Raw genomic sequence first — 17,227 nt, 5'->3', positions numbered from 1 at the left:
GGTTGGACTCTTTTCTAGGTCATATCAGAGGGTAGGGACAAAGGAACTATATGATGGTTTATCTTGGGGGGATATGGCTATATATAAATATAATGTACTGTATATAATGTATTTACTATATACTATATTTTATCAGCACTTTCACTAGTGCTGATAAAATATAGTACATACTGCATGCCAGTATATTTATTAACTATAATAGCCAATCAGTAGACAGTTTTTAAAAGTCAACATAATGTCCCTGTTGCCTCTTCTGTCCCTGGAAGGTTTGTTTTGTGGGAGAGCTTGCTTTTGTACTTTATCAAGAACACAGTACAAACAAGGTTATTTGATCCCCTGAGGGCAGGCAGAGAAAAAAAAAAACGTTGTGTGTTGTGACAATCCGTTAGCCTACCTCTACTTCCTGGAGAGGAGGAAAAAAAAACCTTTCCCAGGTAATTGTGGCCGGACTGGGTGTGACCCTAAAGAATGTCAAACAAAGAGAGTGGCTGGCTTGCTTGTCATAGTGGGGGAATAGAGGATTTTACCAGCCGTGTTCACTTGTCGTAGCAAACACAGCTGTCAGCTGGTGTGGAAACAACAGCCCTTACCTGCTCTATCTGGTGGCACTGACTGTGGAAAGGTAAGCTGGTGTTTTCCTGTGACCTTGGGCTGTGATTGGTGAGGTCTCTGCTTGTTTTTATGTGAGTAACAGTTTCTGTTCTGGTGTAGAATTATCTCTGTGTTTAAGTTAGAGGTACAAAGCTGCCAGCAGCTGTTGAGGAGAGCTGGTCTGAGGAGATCCCACAGATAGTGAAGTTTGCTGTCAGGTTGTTGGAGCTTGTTCGTGGCTGAGTTGGAAATGATAAAGTCCCTGTTCTTAGAAAGATCAACATAAAGATCCTGTGAGATCCAAGCTGTGTGTGGTCTGCCCACTTGAAATCAGAAGGTTTGGGCTAAGATAAGTTGTGGGGGGTTGAGATGTTTGAGAACTGTTTGCTGTCTCAGTTTGACAGTTGCTGTACTGCTGGGTAACCTTTGTAGGGCCAGCAGCTGTGTAAAGGTGGAATGACGAGAACCTTGACTGGAGGCAAATCTCCTTTCACGTCACTTGAAGCAACAAAGAAACAACAGCAAACGGACAAGTGAAGTGCAGTAAATGGTTGTTTAACTGTGTCGTGAAATCCTGATGTCATGAAAAACAGGCCTTTGAGCTCTGAGTTTCTTCTTAATTAGTACTTTACTTGAATATTTCCACTAAGTGAGACTTTTGTTTTTTTTCTATTCTTTAATTTCACTGGAAAATAATATACTTTTTAAATTCAAATTTTGTGTTGATATTTATTAAAGGTACACTCTTTTTCACTTGACTTTTTTTTTATTTGTGAAACAACAAATCAAGAAGTGACATGGAAGACATTATGACTGAGAGAGCATATAAAACATGAAACATAATAGACAGACAGTTGACATAACTAGGGGTGAAGGCTGGGGTTACTAGGGGTGTAACTGTATAACTGCAGAGTATGTTGTGGGTAGTGTGTTTTGTATGGTGAGACGTGTTAGTAAAAGTAAAAGTACACTTTCTGATTTTGTGCCCAAACCAGCTCACTGTTGATGTTTTGAGTCAGCTAGAGGAGAAGTCAGACACACAGTTCAACATGCAGGCTGAACATGTTTTGTCAGCCACATCACTGAATGAATTCCCAGAGGGTTTCAGTTAAATGCTTATACAGTATTATGGCAACAGAAATACCTTCATCAGGATGAGCTACAGCTGAAAACTGTCCAACCCGCAGTGAGATTGTGAAGAAGCCAGGACCACAGGCAATCACTAAGTGCAACAAGTTAAAGGTCCAATATTTGACTCTTTTCCGGTGTTTTATTTTAAAGTGATTCAATCCATCAGAATATATATTTGTGGTTGTAAGAACCAAAAATCATTTCAGTGTAGTTTTACATCTCCTCTCTCTCTCTGGAGCTCCAGTAACAACAAGTTGCTGACTGTTTTCTGAGTTATCTAATAAAAATATAGCAGATTTCAGGTTAACACCAAACCCTGCAAGGATGGGCGGTTGGTCATGGTGGGTCCAGGTGGGCCCAGGTGGGCAGGGCTTGGGGCGTGGCTGAGAGCAGTGACTGCTTTGTTGTGACATCACAAAGTTCCTGAAGTCCTGACGGGTGGTTTTAAGGCTCAGTTTCTGAATACAGGCTGTGTGCATTTCTCTGTGGACTGAGGCTTTGATACTTTTAATAAAGAACCTAGACCTGCTTTATAATCAAAAACACATGGACATCTACCTCTGTACTATATTGGACCTTTAAAGTTGATGATGTTCTAGTGTGGTCAGTGATAAACACAGCAGCACTGACATTGCTATGAAAGACTGTTGCTGGGCTGAATAAGCTGATGCTGACAGACTCTGACATTAACATGTTTCCTGAGAGGAAAGAAACTCAAACATCCTATGACAACTTGAACTGAACAAATCCTCCACATATTACATTTATAATGAGAAACCATCTCTGAATGCACCAGCCTACAGATTGTATGGGATTCTCTGTTTTTCTGTCATCCGTCAGCTCTAATGAGCCCTCTATTGTAGTTATAGAACAGAGCAACAGCTGGCTCTGAGAGACAGTAACATGATTCAGCTCAGGCATCATGAACACAACATTCTGTAAGAGCCCCAGCCCACCAGGGAAAAACATAGTTCAAGTGTAAGGAATGTATTATATGTTTTGTCACTTTGACATAGCAAGTCATAATAACACCTCAACATCTTATAGACTTAACAGTTTACAGAACCAGTCCCCATCAGTACATGGTATCTGTGAGTCTCAGAATGTGGCTGCTATTGCATAATTGACCCAAGACAAGAGGAACATGATTGAAATTCCACAAATAACAAATTCAAAATATCTTCAAATTTACATTTGTAGTAAAGTATAAATAAATAAATATTTAGTTTAGCCTTGGAACATAACCTTAGTCCACATTTTGTCATGTGGTTCATGTCATATGTATAGTGAAGGATGGTGAGTTTTTTTAACTTGGCCTCCAGAGCAGGTTGATAAACCAATGAATAGACTTCATGTCAGCCTCAGCTAGCCAACTGCCTGTGTGTTAATTCCCAACAGAACACACACGCACACACACACACACACACACACACACACACACAAACACACACACACATACATGTCACACACATTGACTCCATTATTAATTGCTTTGTGATGCTAGGCTGCAACCCAGGCTTTCATCATCAGTTTTTTGCTGTTTTTTTTCTCCCTCCCCTCTCTTTGTCTTTCTGTGTGTGTGTGTGTGTGTGTGTGTGTGTGTGTGTGTGTGTGTGTATATATATATATATGAAAGAGAGAGAGAGAGAGAGCCCTCTCTCTCTCTCTCTCTCTCTCTCTCTCTCTCTCTCTTAAAAGGCGTGGAAGCTGATCTTGAGAATAAGGGAGGGATTGCTGTCAATATTTGTTTAGGAAATAAACCTTCAGGCAGAGTACAGTAACTGTAGCATGACTACAGTCGGCTGATTGTAGCCTCTTCCTGGAACTTACCCCTTACCTCTGTCTGTTGTAATACATTTTTAATAACTAAAGGGTATTTTGGAGTGCATTGCTAGTGTGCACTGTTTGACAAAGAGTATGAAAATGTCACAGCTTCAAACTTTAAGCCCACGATGTGCAGGTGCCTGGTATGGCAGCCACATATTTCATCTTTGGCATCAGTGTTACACATTTTACTTCTGTTATACTTTAATTTGCCTTCTGTTCTTGTATATATATTTTCTTTATATGCAGATTGAATGAATGAAAACTTAAATTTGGCACAAATAAGTACAGACACTGAAAGGGACAGTTGCACAAAACACTTTAAATTAAGATTTTTCATAAAATCTGTGTTAAGGTTTCCACTTAAGTCCTCTCTTTAAGATCTCCTTAAAATATTCACATAAGACTTTCTCCTTATTTTAGTCATATACTCCCCATCAAGACCATATGAGGATGAGATAGCAGTGTACTTCTTTAATGTTATATTATGGTCCCCAAAAGTGATTACAGGTATCACAAGAGCGAATGGCAGCAAATCAGTGGTCTCCATGGAAACAGTACAATTTTACCACTGTAAAATCTCTTTGGTAATCTCTAAAGTAACATCTAAGGAGAAATTAAACCTTAAGTATTATACTTAAGTAGAAACCTTGAGTGTTTTTAGGCAGCCAGCCCCTGATTCCTTGGCTATCCATGGTTCATTACCTCTATGTATATAAGTGTTTGTAAATTGTCAGTCATGTCATAATCCCATCTTTATGGATATTACAGACAGTGCTCTGTGTTCATTGGTTATGAGTATATGATAACTTACCCCTCCTTCTGTTTGTAGGACCTGGTGGCTCTGTGAGGGTGGAGGGATGTTTAACACGCTGTATGAGTGGTTCTGGTGGGACAGAATCTGGCTGCCAGTGAACCTGACATGGGCTGACCTGGTGGACAGGGAGGGCCGGGTCTATGCCAAAGCCTCACATCTCTATGTCACTGTCCCCTACGCCTTGGTCTTCTTACTCATCAGATACCTGTTTGAAAGGTAAGGTCCACGTGCACCTACTCCCCCGTGTGGTTGTACAGTACCGACAGAACACCAGTCAGTGCTTGTACATCACGTGTGTGTGAATCCAAAATCTGATATATCTTATCCCTCTGTTTGAGATTGCTAAAAACTACTTCTTCAGGTTTTTAAGGATCAGTTCAGGCACCTCAGAGAACCTGGTCAAGTTTAGGGAGTGACGATATTTGTCTTTGTTAAATATTTCAAAAGTTAAGTCAACACTGAGCAGCAACAGAACGTGTTCACTTTTTCAATATTTAACCAAACTACATATTTTAACTTACTTTAAAGTGACTCTATATAACCACTGATAAATGGCAGCCACAACTGACAATTACAAGACAATGGCCAATTCTCAAACTCAGTGTAATAGTCTGGATAATTATGTCTATTACACATCAACTCTGTAAAGTTTCATTTTGTCACCATGAGCTAGTGGTCATAACAGACCAAGTAATGCTGGAGCAGTTTTTTATACATAATCTATGATTACTACAGAAATTAGCAGCCCTTCTACAAATCATGTATATTTCACATTTGTGAACACAGATAGTTATTTTTGAATGAGACACTGGTTTCTACTCATTTCTGTATGAATAATTTATTAGACTCTTAAAAAACTTGCTTATGTAATCCATTCTGAATTAGTTATTGCTAAGGGGAGATTATCTTCATCAAGTGATTCAGTTTATGTGCAGAATGGTTTGAAACTGCACACTGCATCTCCTCTTAATAAAGTCATGTACGCTTGGAATATTGCAGATTTCTAAAACTCATGACAATGATAATGACTAATTTTGTATAGGTACAGGAGTTTGTGTGTAATCAGCTAAAGCATACAAAACCACTGTGATGGTCCTTCACTGTAAAATATGGTGTGCAATATATTATAATAAGGATTATAGTAAATAGTAAATTTTCTTATTCATTGATTGATCATGCTCTATGTACATGTGCTTGGTAAAACTACATCTTAGTCACTGTGTGTGTCTGTCTGTCTCTATTGACACTGTGAGCATTGAACCCTGTGTGTATTTGCTGTCTTCCAGGTGGATAGCAACACCACTTGCAGTCTCTGCTGGGATCAGGCAGCAAGTCCAGTTGAAGCCAGAGGACAACCCCATCCTGGAGCTCTACTACACAACTCGGTGTAGAAATCCTGCACAGGTAAACAGTCAGCTGTCAAGTCCCACTCAGATATCTGTTCTGTGATTAATGTGACAATTTAAATATCAATGAAAAATCTAAACTGCAATATGTATGTCTCAGTGCTGCAGTGGAAATGGAGGTGAGGAGGCCTTCAGCTTCTCTGTCTGATAGAGAAAATCTCTGTCTGTTTTATAACCTGGCTCTTATTTTCATGGCTTTTCCCAGTAGTATGATAACACATATGATATGATATAGTCAGTTTTATTGCTGACAGCTGCACACCTGTCACCTGTGCTGCCACACAGATGCCACGGGAACCAAATGAGCCATCAGTTGTCTGTTATGCCCCAAGTATTACAGAGTAACTAACTGCTTCAAGCTTGAGCTCAGAACACAACACAATGTCCATTTTGGGCTCATTGTCTTTGGGTTTCCACCTGGAGCTTGTGTTATTGAAATGTAATGAAAATGTCCAGATCATAACTGACAGAATAGGCAGCCAAACAAAAACATTTCACAAATTGTGTTGTATTTTTGTTGAAGCTGTGACAAACTTCAACTTAAAACAGAGTTATGGAGGACTTTAATGGTTTCAGGACTCTGAAGCTCACCTGGTTTTGCCCATGTCTGATTGATTAATACATTTATTTTAATATTATGTCTGTGTTCTCCTGTTTTAAGGTCAAATATGGTGTCCCACAGGGATCGGTACCTGGTCCACTTTTGCAGCCTCCTCATTACAAAAACTATAAAATAAATCTGTCATCATCTAACCGAAAATTACCTCCTAGCTTTTGAAACAGCCTTTCATAAATCCATGGTTTGATGTGAAAAAGCTTAAATTCAGTGCCAAATGCGCAGATCCAGCCAGACATACAACAGTTGTCAGCATGAACCATGATGGCTGCACAACTTCTCAACTGCATGACAAGAATTTTACCAAATCTGCTTTATGTCATTTAAGTGACATTGCTCAGATCTGTCTCATTTTTTATACAAGGGTGAAATCCCTGTACATGGTTTATAACATCCAGGATCAAGTACTGCAATGTGCCTCTGCTTGTTTGCACACATGTTCATATGTGTGTGTCTATGTGTGTCCTCTCACTTCCAGGCTGACATTGATGGGCTGTCTAAGAAAAGCAGTTTGTCAGTGAGACAAGTTGAGCGCTGGTTCAGAAGAAGGCGAAGTCAGGACCGTCCTGGAGTCCTGAAGAAGTTCAGAGAGGCCAGGTCAGTCTGTGTGTGTGTGTGTGAGTGTGTGTGTGAGTGTTTACTATGATGATAATAATGGTTGTCCTCCAAGAGCTACAGTCTACGTGTGTCTCTGCTTCCTACAGTTGGAGGTTTGTCTTCTACCTGGCGGCATTCATCGGAGGAATAGCAGCACTGTATGATGTGAGTATCCCTGACCCAGTGGAGTCCATCTCAGTCTGGTTAGATTTGAAATCTTTCAAGCTTTACTCCTCACTACTCTGACTCTTTTACTGAGCAGGATTACGACATTTCAAGTGAACAGTAACATTTTCTCTCCATGTTCCTGCAGAAGGAGTGGTTCTATGACACCCGGGAAGTATGGACAGGTTTTCCAAAGCAGGTCTGTACACATTTCCTATACACCTCAATCATCATATCAACACCAGAAATGTACTTAATCCTTTTATAATGCCTTTGACCTTTGACCTTGGAGTCCTGACATAAAATCTCATCAGAGGGAACACTTCATGCTGAATCAGTTACAGTTAAACACTGGAGAACATCGGATCAAAGTTGTTGCTCCGTAGTGTTAATCAATTATCTTGAACTGCCTCATCTGATTTGCAGAAAAAACTCAGGAAACTTTCACTGAAATACAAGACGAGCATAAACACATCAGTGCATGATTTATTAGATCTATTATGTCTTTTTCCCACAAGCAATGGAGTAAGCAATTTCATGCCACAATAAGCTGAAACTGCACTGTATAGTAGCATTGTACACCAGTCTGTCTACCAAAGCACAAGCAGGTTTGTTAGGAGCCAGATGGGTGCAAGCCAGAATCTGACTGCAGGAGTGTTATCACTGCAAAATTAGAGGCAGTTCTTCATCACAAATATAAAGTAACTGTACACACAATAACAGAGGTTTGATACAACACTCTCATTTTTCTTACTTTAAATTCTGACCATGGAAATTATTTCATGACCTTCTGGACAGTGTGAGTGACAGAAATCCCAACTCAGAGGTCCACTTCCTGCTTTTTCAGAGCATCCATATCTCACAGTGAATGGAGCTCAGTCATATGACATTAGTATGGAACCTCAGGCATGTTGTCACAACAGGTCACCATATACAGGGGGAGATAGTAATCCCTGAGTACAAAGCAGTTCCCTTAATTTGCACACACATTTCCCCCAGATGTATCTCTTAGTCCCTCCCATGTAAGACATGAGGGGAGATGCAAGGAAAGGATTCAAGGAGAGAGGACACATGAGAAATCAGACATCCTTTCTTTTGAACTGCACTGCTGGATCACAACTGGATGAGCCATCAGTGAGCTGATATGCAACGTCCAAATACTAAGAAAGGCACACAGTTACCTGTGGCGGTGCAGAGTATGTTTCCTTTTAAGATAAACTGTTGGTCAAACATCAGCACATTCATAGCAAAACCACACAGTGTATTAATAGACCCCACTATACAGAAACTGAACGCACACAGGCTATTTCTACTGACATATGCATTTATTTTATTATATTGTTTATGAATTTGTTCTATAATAATAATAGTTATGATGAGTCTTTTAATTTGTAGAAAGTATTTATTAACCCAAATACTTTAGGGAAAGCGAAAATTAGGTAAATATATTTCACATTAAACTATATTGTTGCACCACAGAGACAGTTTCTGGTTTCAGTTTGGATGTGTCTCCGCTGTAAGTGCCTGACGCCATTAAAATTATATACAGTATACTAAAGTTTGAGTATCGGAATGATTTTCTCTGTTATTAAAACGCAAAGAAAAGCAGGAATCGCAAGCCAACAAACCTGAACGTCTAGAATATGAGCTACAGAGAGCTACAATATGAAAGGCCAAGAAATGTGATTTGCTTTTGATTTGTGTTTCTTATTTTTCTTTGCGTTTCTCAGTTTCTCTTTGAGTTTAGTGTCACATCACTTAATGCATCAGATGAGATCTCCAATAGATCAATAAATATTCAGTGTATTTCTTTTATAATATATTCAGACTATAATATAGTCAGAATATGCTCTTTGTGGGAACTGTTGGGTTTATTCTGTAACAAAGTAAGGTCTTGACCTGACCCTGTAAAGTGCCTTGAGATAATGTATATTATGATTTGGCGCTATACAAATAAAATTGAATTGAATTGAATTGAATTAAAGTAGTGAAGCCCTCACATTTAGAAACAGTGTGTCCTCTGGTCATTGACTGTGACCGCAGCTATCAGGATGACTGATTAAGTCTTCATTACCAATATAATTTTGCTGTTACCAATTGCAGCAGTAGTCGTCTCAGTAAATATGATTTAACAACCTCTCTTCTCTGTAAAACCTGATAACTGTCACTTTGAGTGGAGGTGAAATAACCTCTACATCTTTATAGAATTAAAGCTGTATAGATTTCATCAGTCTTGGAATATAAATGATTTATATACTGGCTGCAGTTCTATTCACAATGGACCTTCATTACAATTACTATGATGTCATTCAGTATATATGATCCCATGGCTTCACTATCAGGTTGAACTTGCCTTTGAAAAATGAAATGGAGTGGGAGTGAACAACAGACTCTTCTACAGTTCCTTCCCTCCAGCTGAAGGGGTGAGGACAAAGAGCACAGCCTTTAGGGACAAACCCTCTGTCTGTGTGACTGAGCTTTACTGTAGCTTCATGTTACACGTTGTCCATCTCTGTCTGACTGTCTCTGTTCCCGTGTCTCTTTCTGTCTGCAGTCCATGCTGGAGTCTCAGTACTGGTACTACATCTTGGAGATGAGCTTCTATGGCTCCCTTCTCTTCAGCATTACCTTTGATGTCAAGAGAAAGGTGAGTAGAGGTTGTTCAACTTGGTTGACTCTCTTAACCCCTGATGTACAGTTTCCCTGCTTGCTTTTGCTTTTCCTTGCTTGTATTCTCATAGTTGGAGTACTCAAAATAAATAAATTCAAAGAGCTGACTTTAGTCAAGTAAAGCATTATCAAAATAAAAAGAGCAGAATAAGTTAGGAGGACATGTAGCTAAAGCTTATATATAACATTTACAGGTCCATCCAGTCTAAAGGTAGATGTCCATGTGTTTGTGATTATAAAGCAGGTCTAGGTTCTATATTAATACTGTGAAAGTATCAAAGCCTCAGTCCACAGAGAAATGCACACAGCCTGTATTCAGAAACTGAGTGGGAGTAATCACTACTAGCAGTTTCATCATCTTGTTGGGCCTGTTGTCAGACTTTGATACAGTGCACCACCAAATCCTCCTTTCCCCGTCCACAGTCTCAGGTACAGTGCTACTCTGGGTTGAGTCCTGACTCAAGGGGCAATCAATCACAGTTGTATGGCAAGCAATAGAGTCCAAATGTAATTCTCTAAAGGATTAATGCTTGGTCTCCCTCATGTCTCAATATACACCACCTCCCTTGGTTTCAGTATCAATTCTTGTGGTTTGTCCATCCGTCCTTCCTGCCAGATTTGACTGTCTCAGCACAGATTCCGTGCTTCTCAGTGACGCCACCTTTAATTCAATCTCCCAAAGACTGAATGTTTGGTGATCCCACACAGTCCTGCTGTTCATCACAGCATGAGTAACAAGGCCTTGGAGAAATCTTGGCATCTTGAATAACGACCAACTAGCTTACACTGAACATGTTTCATCCGTCACTCATAACAAACCACATTAAGGCCAGATACTCAAACTCCTGAGAGCTACCTAACCCAATTCAGTCAGCAAATTCCTCTGTCTTCAAAGATCACTTGAAGACCTACTATGTCCTTGCTGAAAACAAGCTCCCTGGAGGATGAGCCTTTCTGATTTCTGTGACACCCTTACCTTTCCTCCAGCACCTCCCGCAGGACAAACAGATTTAGCCCCACTAATGGTAAAACCATGTGGTCATGGTGAATCACCAGTATGATTTTTTCTTATTCCAACTGTTTCATTCTGATAAGTGTAAGTAGTGTAAGTTGTAGTGGTGCTATTAAGACCTCAGTTTAGTAGTCTGGTAGAGATCACATGTATTCTCTGTGTTAACTGACTGATGTCATTTTATTTTTTTCCTCTTTCAGGACTTTAAGGAGCAAATCGTCCACCACCTGGCCACACTTGTCCTTTTATCATTTTCCTGGTGTGTCAACTACATTCGTATCGGGACGCTGGTCATGCTCGTCCACGATGCCTCTGATGTTTTACTGGAGGTCAGTCACAGCCACGCGAGGGTTTAAACAGCTTTCTCACCTGATGGCAGGCTGATACTGGATGAACCTGCAAAACCCCTGATCATATTCAGTGCCAACATTTTTTCTTTCTACAGTAACAGTGATTGAAAACAAGAGTATGGAAGATGATACCAAACAGAACTTGTATTGCTTTGTCTTCTTTTAGCAGCATCTGGTTTCACAAGTCCCAGGTTGATACCAGAGGCATTCCATCGTATTTGAGATACATTAGCAGGATTATAAACCCTGTGTTAATGCATTCAAATCATTTCACAGGTGAATTTGTAGCATCTTAACATGTTTACAGCTGGGACCAGTTTGGCAATATCACCTCTTCAGTTTTTGCAGGGGTTCACATAACTTCTACTTTAGCCTCTACTTAAACATAATTATTAGTATTAGTAGTAAATCAGATGTATGAGAGTAGAATGTCTGCCAAATGTAGCCATATACAACTCACCCACACCAAATGTCTATTAAATAATGTGATAGATACCTACTGTACCTCTGCATTACCATGGAGGCACATCAACACAACCATGTAAAAACCACTAAGACCACAACATATTCAATCTTGGCCTCTCTGTTAAAAGGCAGCGGAAGCAGTAATGCTAACAGTAGGTATTTAAGGCCATACACCGAAAGGGGTTCACCCCTGTATTACTGAAGCTGTGCTGTGTCTACATGTTTAGGCATACATGTTTTCACTACATAAAGGACACACCACTTCCTGCACTGGACATAAACTGTGTTCATTTCAGTGGATACCTGGCCAGTTAAGATTAAACCACGATGCCATTAAAGGTTTATACTATATTGAATATGATATACTGCAGAAAATGGGCTTTAATTTAGTGAAAACCAGCTCTGTGTTTTTGGATGTGGTTGATTAACAGCACAACTCCTTTTTTCTTTTAGTCTGCCAAACTGTTCAACTACGCCAAATGGGAGAAAACCTGCAAAGCTCTCTTTGTTCTGTTTGCCATCGTGTTTATGGTAACACGACTGATCATCTTTCCATTTTGGTAAGCTGAGTAAGCTGTGTGTGTTTGAGTGACTCTGCATTTGTATTTATAGGTAAGGATAAATATGTTAAATGACAATTAGCAGTGGGATATTTAAATCTCTTTTTATTATTCTGTTGGATTTTGACATTTAGACTTTAGATTTAATACTTTTTACTTACAAACTGAGGAATATATTTGTATTGCTGATGCCACATTTTAGTATTCTGCACATCAGACCTTTTCATCATCATTACTTTATAATTCACTTTTCTGTTTCTTGTTTTTATGATCAAGTAAAGTGGAATAACAATAAATTAAATCTACAGTCATATTAGGCTTAGTAGTTTGTTTGTACACATACTGTAGTTACTGTTACTGGAGTCAATGGTTCCCACTGGCAGAAATGTTTATGTGTATTCTGGTTCTTGTGAAATGCTAAAAAACACAATGCTGCTTTACTCAAATGTTGTTCATCACAGCATGATTTTTATGAGGATCCCTGCTGCTTTATTGCTACCTTACTGGTGGCATTTCAAAATACAGTGTAGTAAAAAACAGTCGTCAGTTTATTAGGTCTGCCGAGCCAAAACAAATGCAGTCTGATCCAACAGGCCTGTGGAGGTCATAATGTTCAGTGTGTGTTGAATCAGCGTTATGGTCATTTCTCCGGCTGCAGTTTGTGTTGATGGTGAATTTTATTGTGTTGTACTGAGAAATGTTTCCAGTCTTTGTCTGTCCTTATCTATATTAATAAGGGCAGATTAACAAACTAGTAAGTAGAGACGCACCGATTGATCGGCTGGTGATTGTAAAAAAGTGGTGGGGGCTGGATATTAGAGGTTTTCAACTTATTGTGTTCCTCCTGTGTTTCAGGCTGATCCACTGTACCTGGGTTTACCCCATCCAGCACTACCCCGCCTTCTTTGGCTACTACTTCTTCAATGTGATGTTGGTGGTCCTCCTCTGTCTGCACATGTTCTGGGCCTACCTCATTCTCTGCATGATCAGGAAATTCATCTTTGGCACAGTAAGTCTGCTCAGTATGGATCATATATCAATAACTGCAAATCCTGTGCAGTCTAGTAAGGACATTGACATCATAAGACATGATTTCATTTAGGCTGAATGGCAGATCATGAACATAACCCCCGCAGAACATAGCCCCAGGCAGGTCATGAACATGAACTAGTTCATTTTGATCTGTGTGTGCTGAACTCAGAGCCAGCTCTTGTGAAGTGTGAACTTGAACAGCACTGATGATGTCGCCATTTTCCCATATTTCACCCATTAACTGGTTGACGACATGTGACCATAACTGATAGAAATGATGGACGACTCTACAAAAATAACACCCAAATTGTAATGAACAATAATTATTCTTAAAACCTGTTGTTTGGAGTGATCACAATAACTGTTCCTTTCACAATATGTATCATGTACACTGGACAAAAATGCAGCACTTTTATTTTTACTCCCATGTTGAGTTAACATAAGCGATGTCAGATTTTTCCTACACACACAAAAGGTTTATTTCGATTTCGATTTTGCTCACAAATGGGTTTAAATCTGTTAGTGAGCATTTCTTTGCCAAGTTAATCCATCCACTTGACAGGTGTGGCTGATCAGATGCTGATTACACAGCACGATTATTGCACAGGCGTGGCTGGGGCTGGTCACAGTTAAAGTCCTCTTTAAAATGTGCAGATGCCACAGATGTTGTATGCTTTGAGAGAGCGTGCAACATGAGAAACATCCCAGGTCCTGCATGTCCTGCATACTCACCAGACATGTCACCCACTGAGCACGTTTGGGATGCTCTCGATCTGCGTGTGTGACAGCGTGATCCACTTCCTGCCAATATCCAGAGCCACTGAAGAGGAGGCAGCCAACAATCAAGACCTTGATCACCTCTGAGGAGAAGATGTGCATGAGGAAAATCGTGGTCGCACCAGATACTGACTCGTTTTAAGATCTACAACCCCTCTAAAAATATGCACGCCTGTAGCCCAAGGCACACCTGTGTAGTAACCATGCTGTGTAATCTGCATCTTGATGCCACACCTGTCAGGTGGATGAATGATCTTGACAAATGTGAAAGGCTCACTGACAGATTCAAACTCATTTGTGAACAACCCGTGGAGAGAGACACCTTACATGTGCTTAGACAACGTTTTATGTCTTTAATGTCAGCTCATGAAAAATGGGAGCAAAAGCAAAAGCACAGTAAATGATGGTGTGACCAGTGCAGCAGAATAACCTGCCTCTTGTATATGGTCTCAGCACTGAGCAGACTCACCTCATTCTGTCCATGTGTCTGTCGCTCTGTTACAAACAGTTCACTTAGCTACCGGTAGAAAATATCTAACATTACTATAACACTGATACACACTCACTGTGTGACTATGGGACATTTCATACTAACAGTTGCTATTAACACATAATTATTCCTGACTTAGTGAGAAAAAACCTGTTTATGATGGAACAGCACACCAGAGAGAAGTATGACTGCAAACACAATGAACAGAAAGCAGGAAATAAAAACGTTCATTGAACCCAGAGCTCCAGGTCATTGTTCTCTGCTGCAGCTCAGGTTCCCAGTCTGCTTTCAGGGGGACGTTTTGTTCTCTTTGCCTTTGGCTGCTGGCTCCACCACTTGATTGTTGTATTTGCTCAACACCCTCTCTCTCTTCCTCTGTGTTACCCTTTTTCCACCCCTCCCCTCATATCTACTTTCTTTTTCTGCTTCTCTTATGTCACAGCTGACCAGAGATGAGAGAAGTGACAATGAAGAGGAAGAGGAGGAGGAAGAGAACAGCACAACAGAGGATGAAGGTGCAGAACAGCACAAGGTCAGCAATGGACTAGCAGTCGATGAGAAGGAGGACAAGAACGGCTGCTTTGGATGTTTGTCTCCACCAGAGAACATCTGCCGGTCAAAGACTGTGTACTGACTCGTGCTCAGTGTGTTCAGTGGAGCTGAGGAGAAACAGAACAGTGGGAAATACATTTCATCCAATATGGACTGAAAAATAAGAAAAAACATAATTTATTCCTTCAGATGCTGGAACACGACCTAACCCAAATAAACTCTGCTGCTCTCACGAGACTTTGAACTGTGCACGTGTACAGGCAGAGACTTGAGATGTTATTGGCTCTCTGTTTCTCCACAGCGTCAGAGGCAGCACATCACTCGACAGCCCAGCAGGTCAATTGAAACAGACAAGCAAACAAAATACAAACCCACATCTAATTTGTGGTGCAGAGCCGGCATGCTGTGGAAGCAGCTTCTCTTCACTGTTTCATCCATCAAGACCTGCTGGCTGTTGTATCAACCCTCTACTGGCCTGCACCTCTTATTTCTGGTCACAGGGAGACAAATGGGATCTAGATCACGTTAGGGTGCCACCCCTCGTGTATGTACCCTGCACCAACACTGGTAAAAATCCAGCCTTGGAATACAGGCTGTCTTTTTTTTTAAACTAACTAATATAGAGTTCCATAGGGATGACATATTTCTGTAGGCCAACCTGAATGTTAGTGTCACCCTGGCCAGAAAGCCAATGGTATTTTTATATGTGCTTTTGGATTACTGCAGAAAATAAACACTGTGACAAACAATAGTTTATGATACTGACAGGTTTTGTTCAGCAGTATAATCTTCGTAATGACACCACTTACAAATACAATCATGTTAGGCTATAAATGAACTAAACCACAGTCACATGACTTCAACTTCACCCACCACTAAACTTCCAACTTCCAACAAAGTTAGCAACAGTTTGCATAAACGTGAGTGTAAGAGCAGTTCGGCATGATGACATTTAGTCATCTAACCAAAAATCCATTCAAAAAAACCCAGAGAGCTCAGGATTGAGGGAACAGGAAGTGCTACAATGCTAACTAATTAAATAAACTAATTTCCAAGTTTTAGGACTCATTCCTGCAGCACTCCATTGCTGTTTATTTAATGTGTCTATTTTTATCAATCTTTAATGTAGACGTGTTCAGTACATGTACAAATGAATCTCTGTCAACAAATCTTCACACTGGTCTGTACACTGAATCGTCACCGTCACTGACCAATCAGCATCTTAGCAGTGGGGCTCCTCACTGGTGACTGAGGGCGCTGCGGTCAGATCAGGGATGTTACTAATGAAAAGCTTGTTAATATAATGCAATAGCCACAGAAACAATCAGAGTCTGACTCTGTGCTGACCTATGTTGACAGTTATGTGTTCACTTCCTGCTGCGTGACTGAATAGTGATGCATTCACTTACTGAAGGGAATACTAAAGTGTATTTAAATGATGTGTTCACTTCTTCACGTATTTACTGAAGTGCATTCAAATGAAAGGAAAAACAAACAACATAGTCACTGACTATGAATCCTTGAACTGAACTGAATGAAGTGTTTCGAATCAGCACAGTGATTTGTGATTTCCAGCTTAACTTTAACATCATTACCCACCAAGTCCTAGACCTACGCAGACCTAACGTTATGGCCAGAAAGAAAAAAAGACATATGACTGGAAAAATGACTTCAGAAGAGAGCTCTGATTATTTTTATGGATATGGCTGAAACCATGTTCTGATGACACTGGCACCCACGCTGCCCCACCTGTCAATTTTCATGACATGTTCATGTTTTTTTTTCTGTGCACAACAATCTAAGTAAAGAAAAACTGAATGACAGATTTCAGTGAGCTGCAGAAATGAGTGGATGAGAAGCTCACCTGGATGTGACACCATGACATTGGCTCTCTATACAATCTAAAAGGGATTCTGGGAAAGGTAGAAATTTAAATTGATGTCAACCAGTCAATGTACAAGACCATCCTCGTAAGAATGAAAGCAGCAACCATGTAATAAGTTCTCCTAAACAAAACATTCAAATGATGAAGCCCAGTCCTTATGAATTATGACAGGAGCAAAACAGGAAGTCAGGTGATGTCATTATTGCTGGATACGGTCCACGTAGGGAGGAGGCTGGAGAGGATGAGTAGATCAACAAAAACATCACACTTTAACTCAGAAATCGGCT

The 17,227-nt window shown here is 40.1% G+C and overlaps 1 protein-coding gene across 2 annotated transcripts; it reads left to right on the top strand.

The window, feature by feature from the left end:
- Positions 1–338: 338 nt before the first annotated feature.
- cers3a (ceramide synthase 3a) lies at positions 339–15,806 on the top strand. Of its 2 annotated transcripts, none has more exons than XM_071489056.1 (11): positions 339–434; positions 4,379–4,579; positions 5,650–5,767; positions 6,864–6,982; positions 7,090–7,147; positions 7,296–7,346; positions 9,702–9,794; positions 11,030–11,158; positions 12,098–12,204; positions 13,060–13,213; positions 14,946–15,292. In XM_071489056.1, exons 2-11 carry the CDS (start codon positions 4,407–4,409, stop codon positions 15,135–15,137), a joined length of 1,194 nt encoding a protein of 397 aa, XP_071345157.1. In that variant the 5' UTR covers positions 339–434; positions 4,379–4,406; the 3' UTR covers positions 15,138–15,292. The 2 variants fall into 2 exon arrangements, with proteins under 2 accessions (XP_071345157.1, XP_071345156.1); XM_071489055.1 differs by having other exon boundaries at positions 433–622; positions 14,946–15,806.
- The last annotated feature ends 1,421 nt before the right edge of the window (positions 15,807–17,227 follow it).

This window comes from Trachinotus anak, unplaced genomic scaffold, assembly GCF_046630095.1.
Source record: "Trachinotus anak isolate AG129_WGS33_773 ecotype Australia unplaced genomic scaffold, CSIRO_AGI_Tana_v1 ptg000011l, whole genome shotgun sequence".
NCBI classification, from domain to species: Eukaryota; Metazoa; Chordata; class Actinopteri; order Carangiformes; family Carangidae; genus Trachinotus; species Trachinotus anak.
The sequence above is the reverse complement of the archived record's forward strand: the minus strand, read 5'-3'. Positions and strand labels throughout refer to the sequence as shown.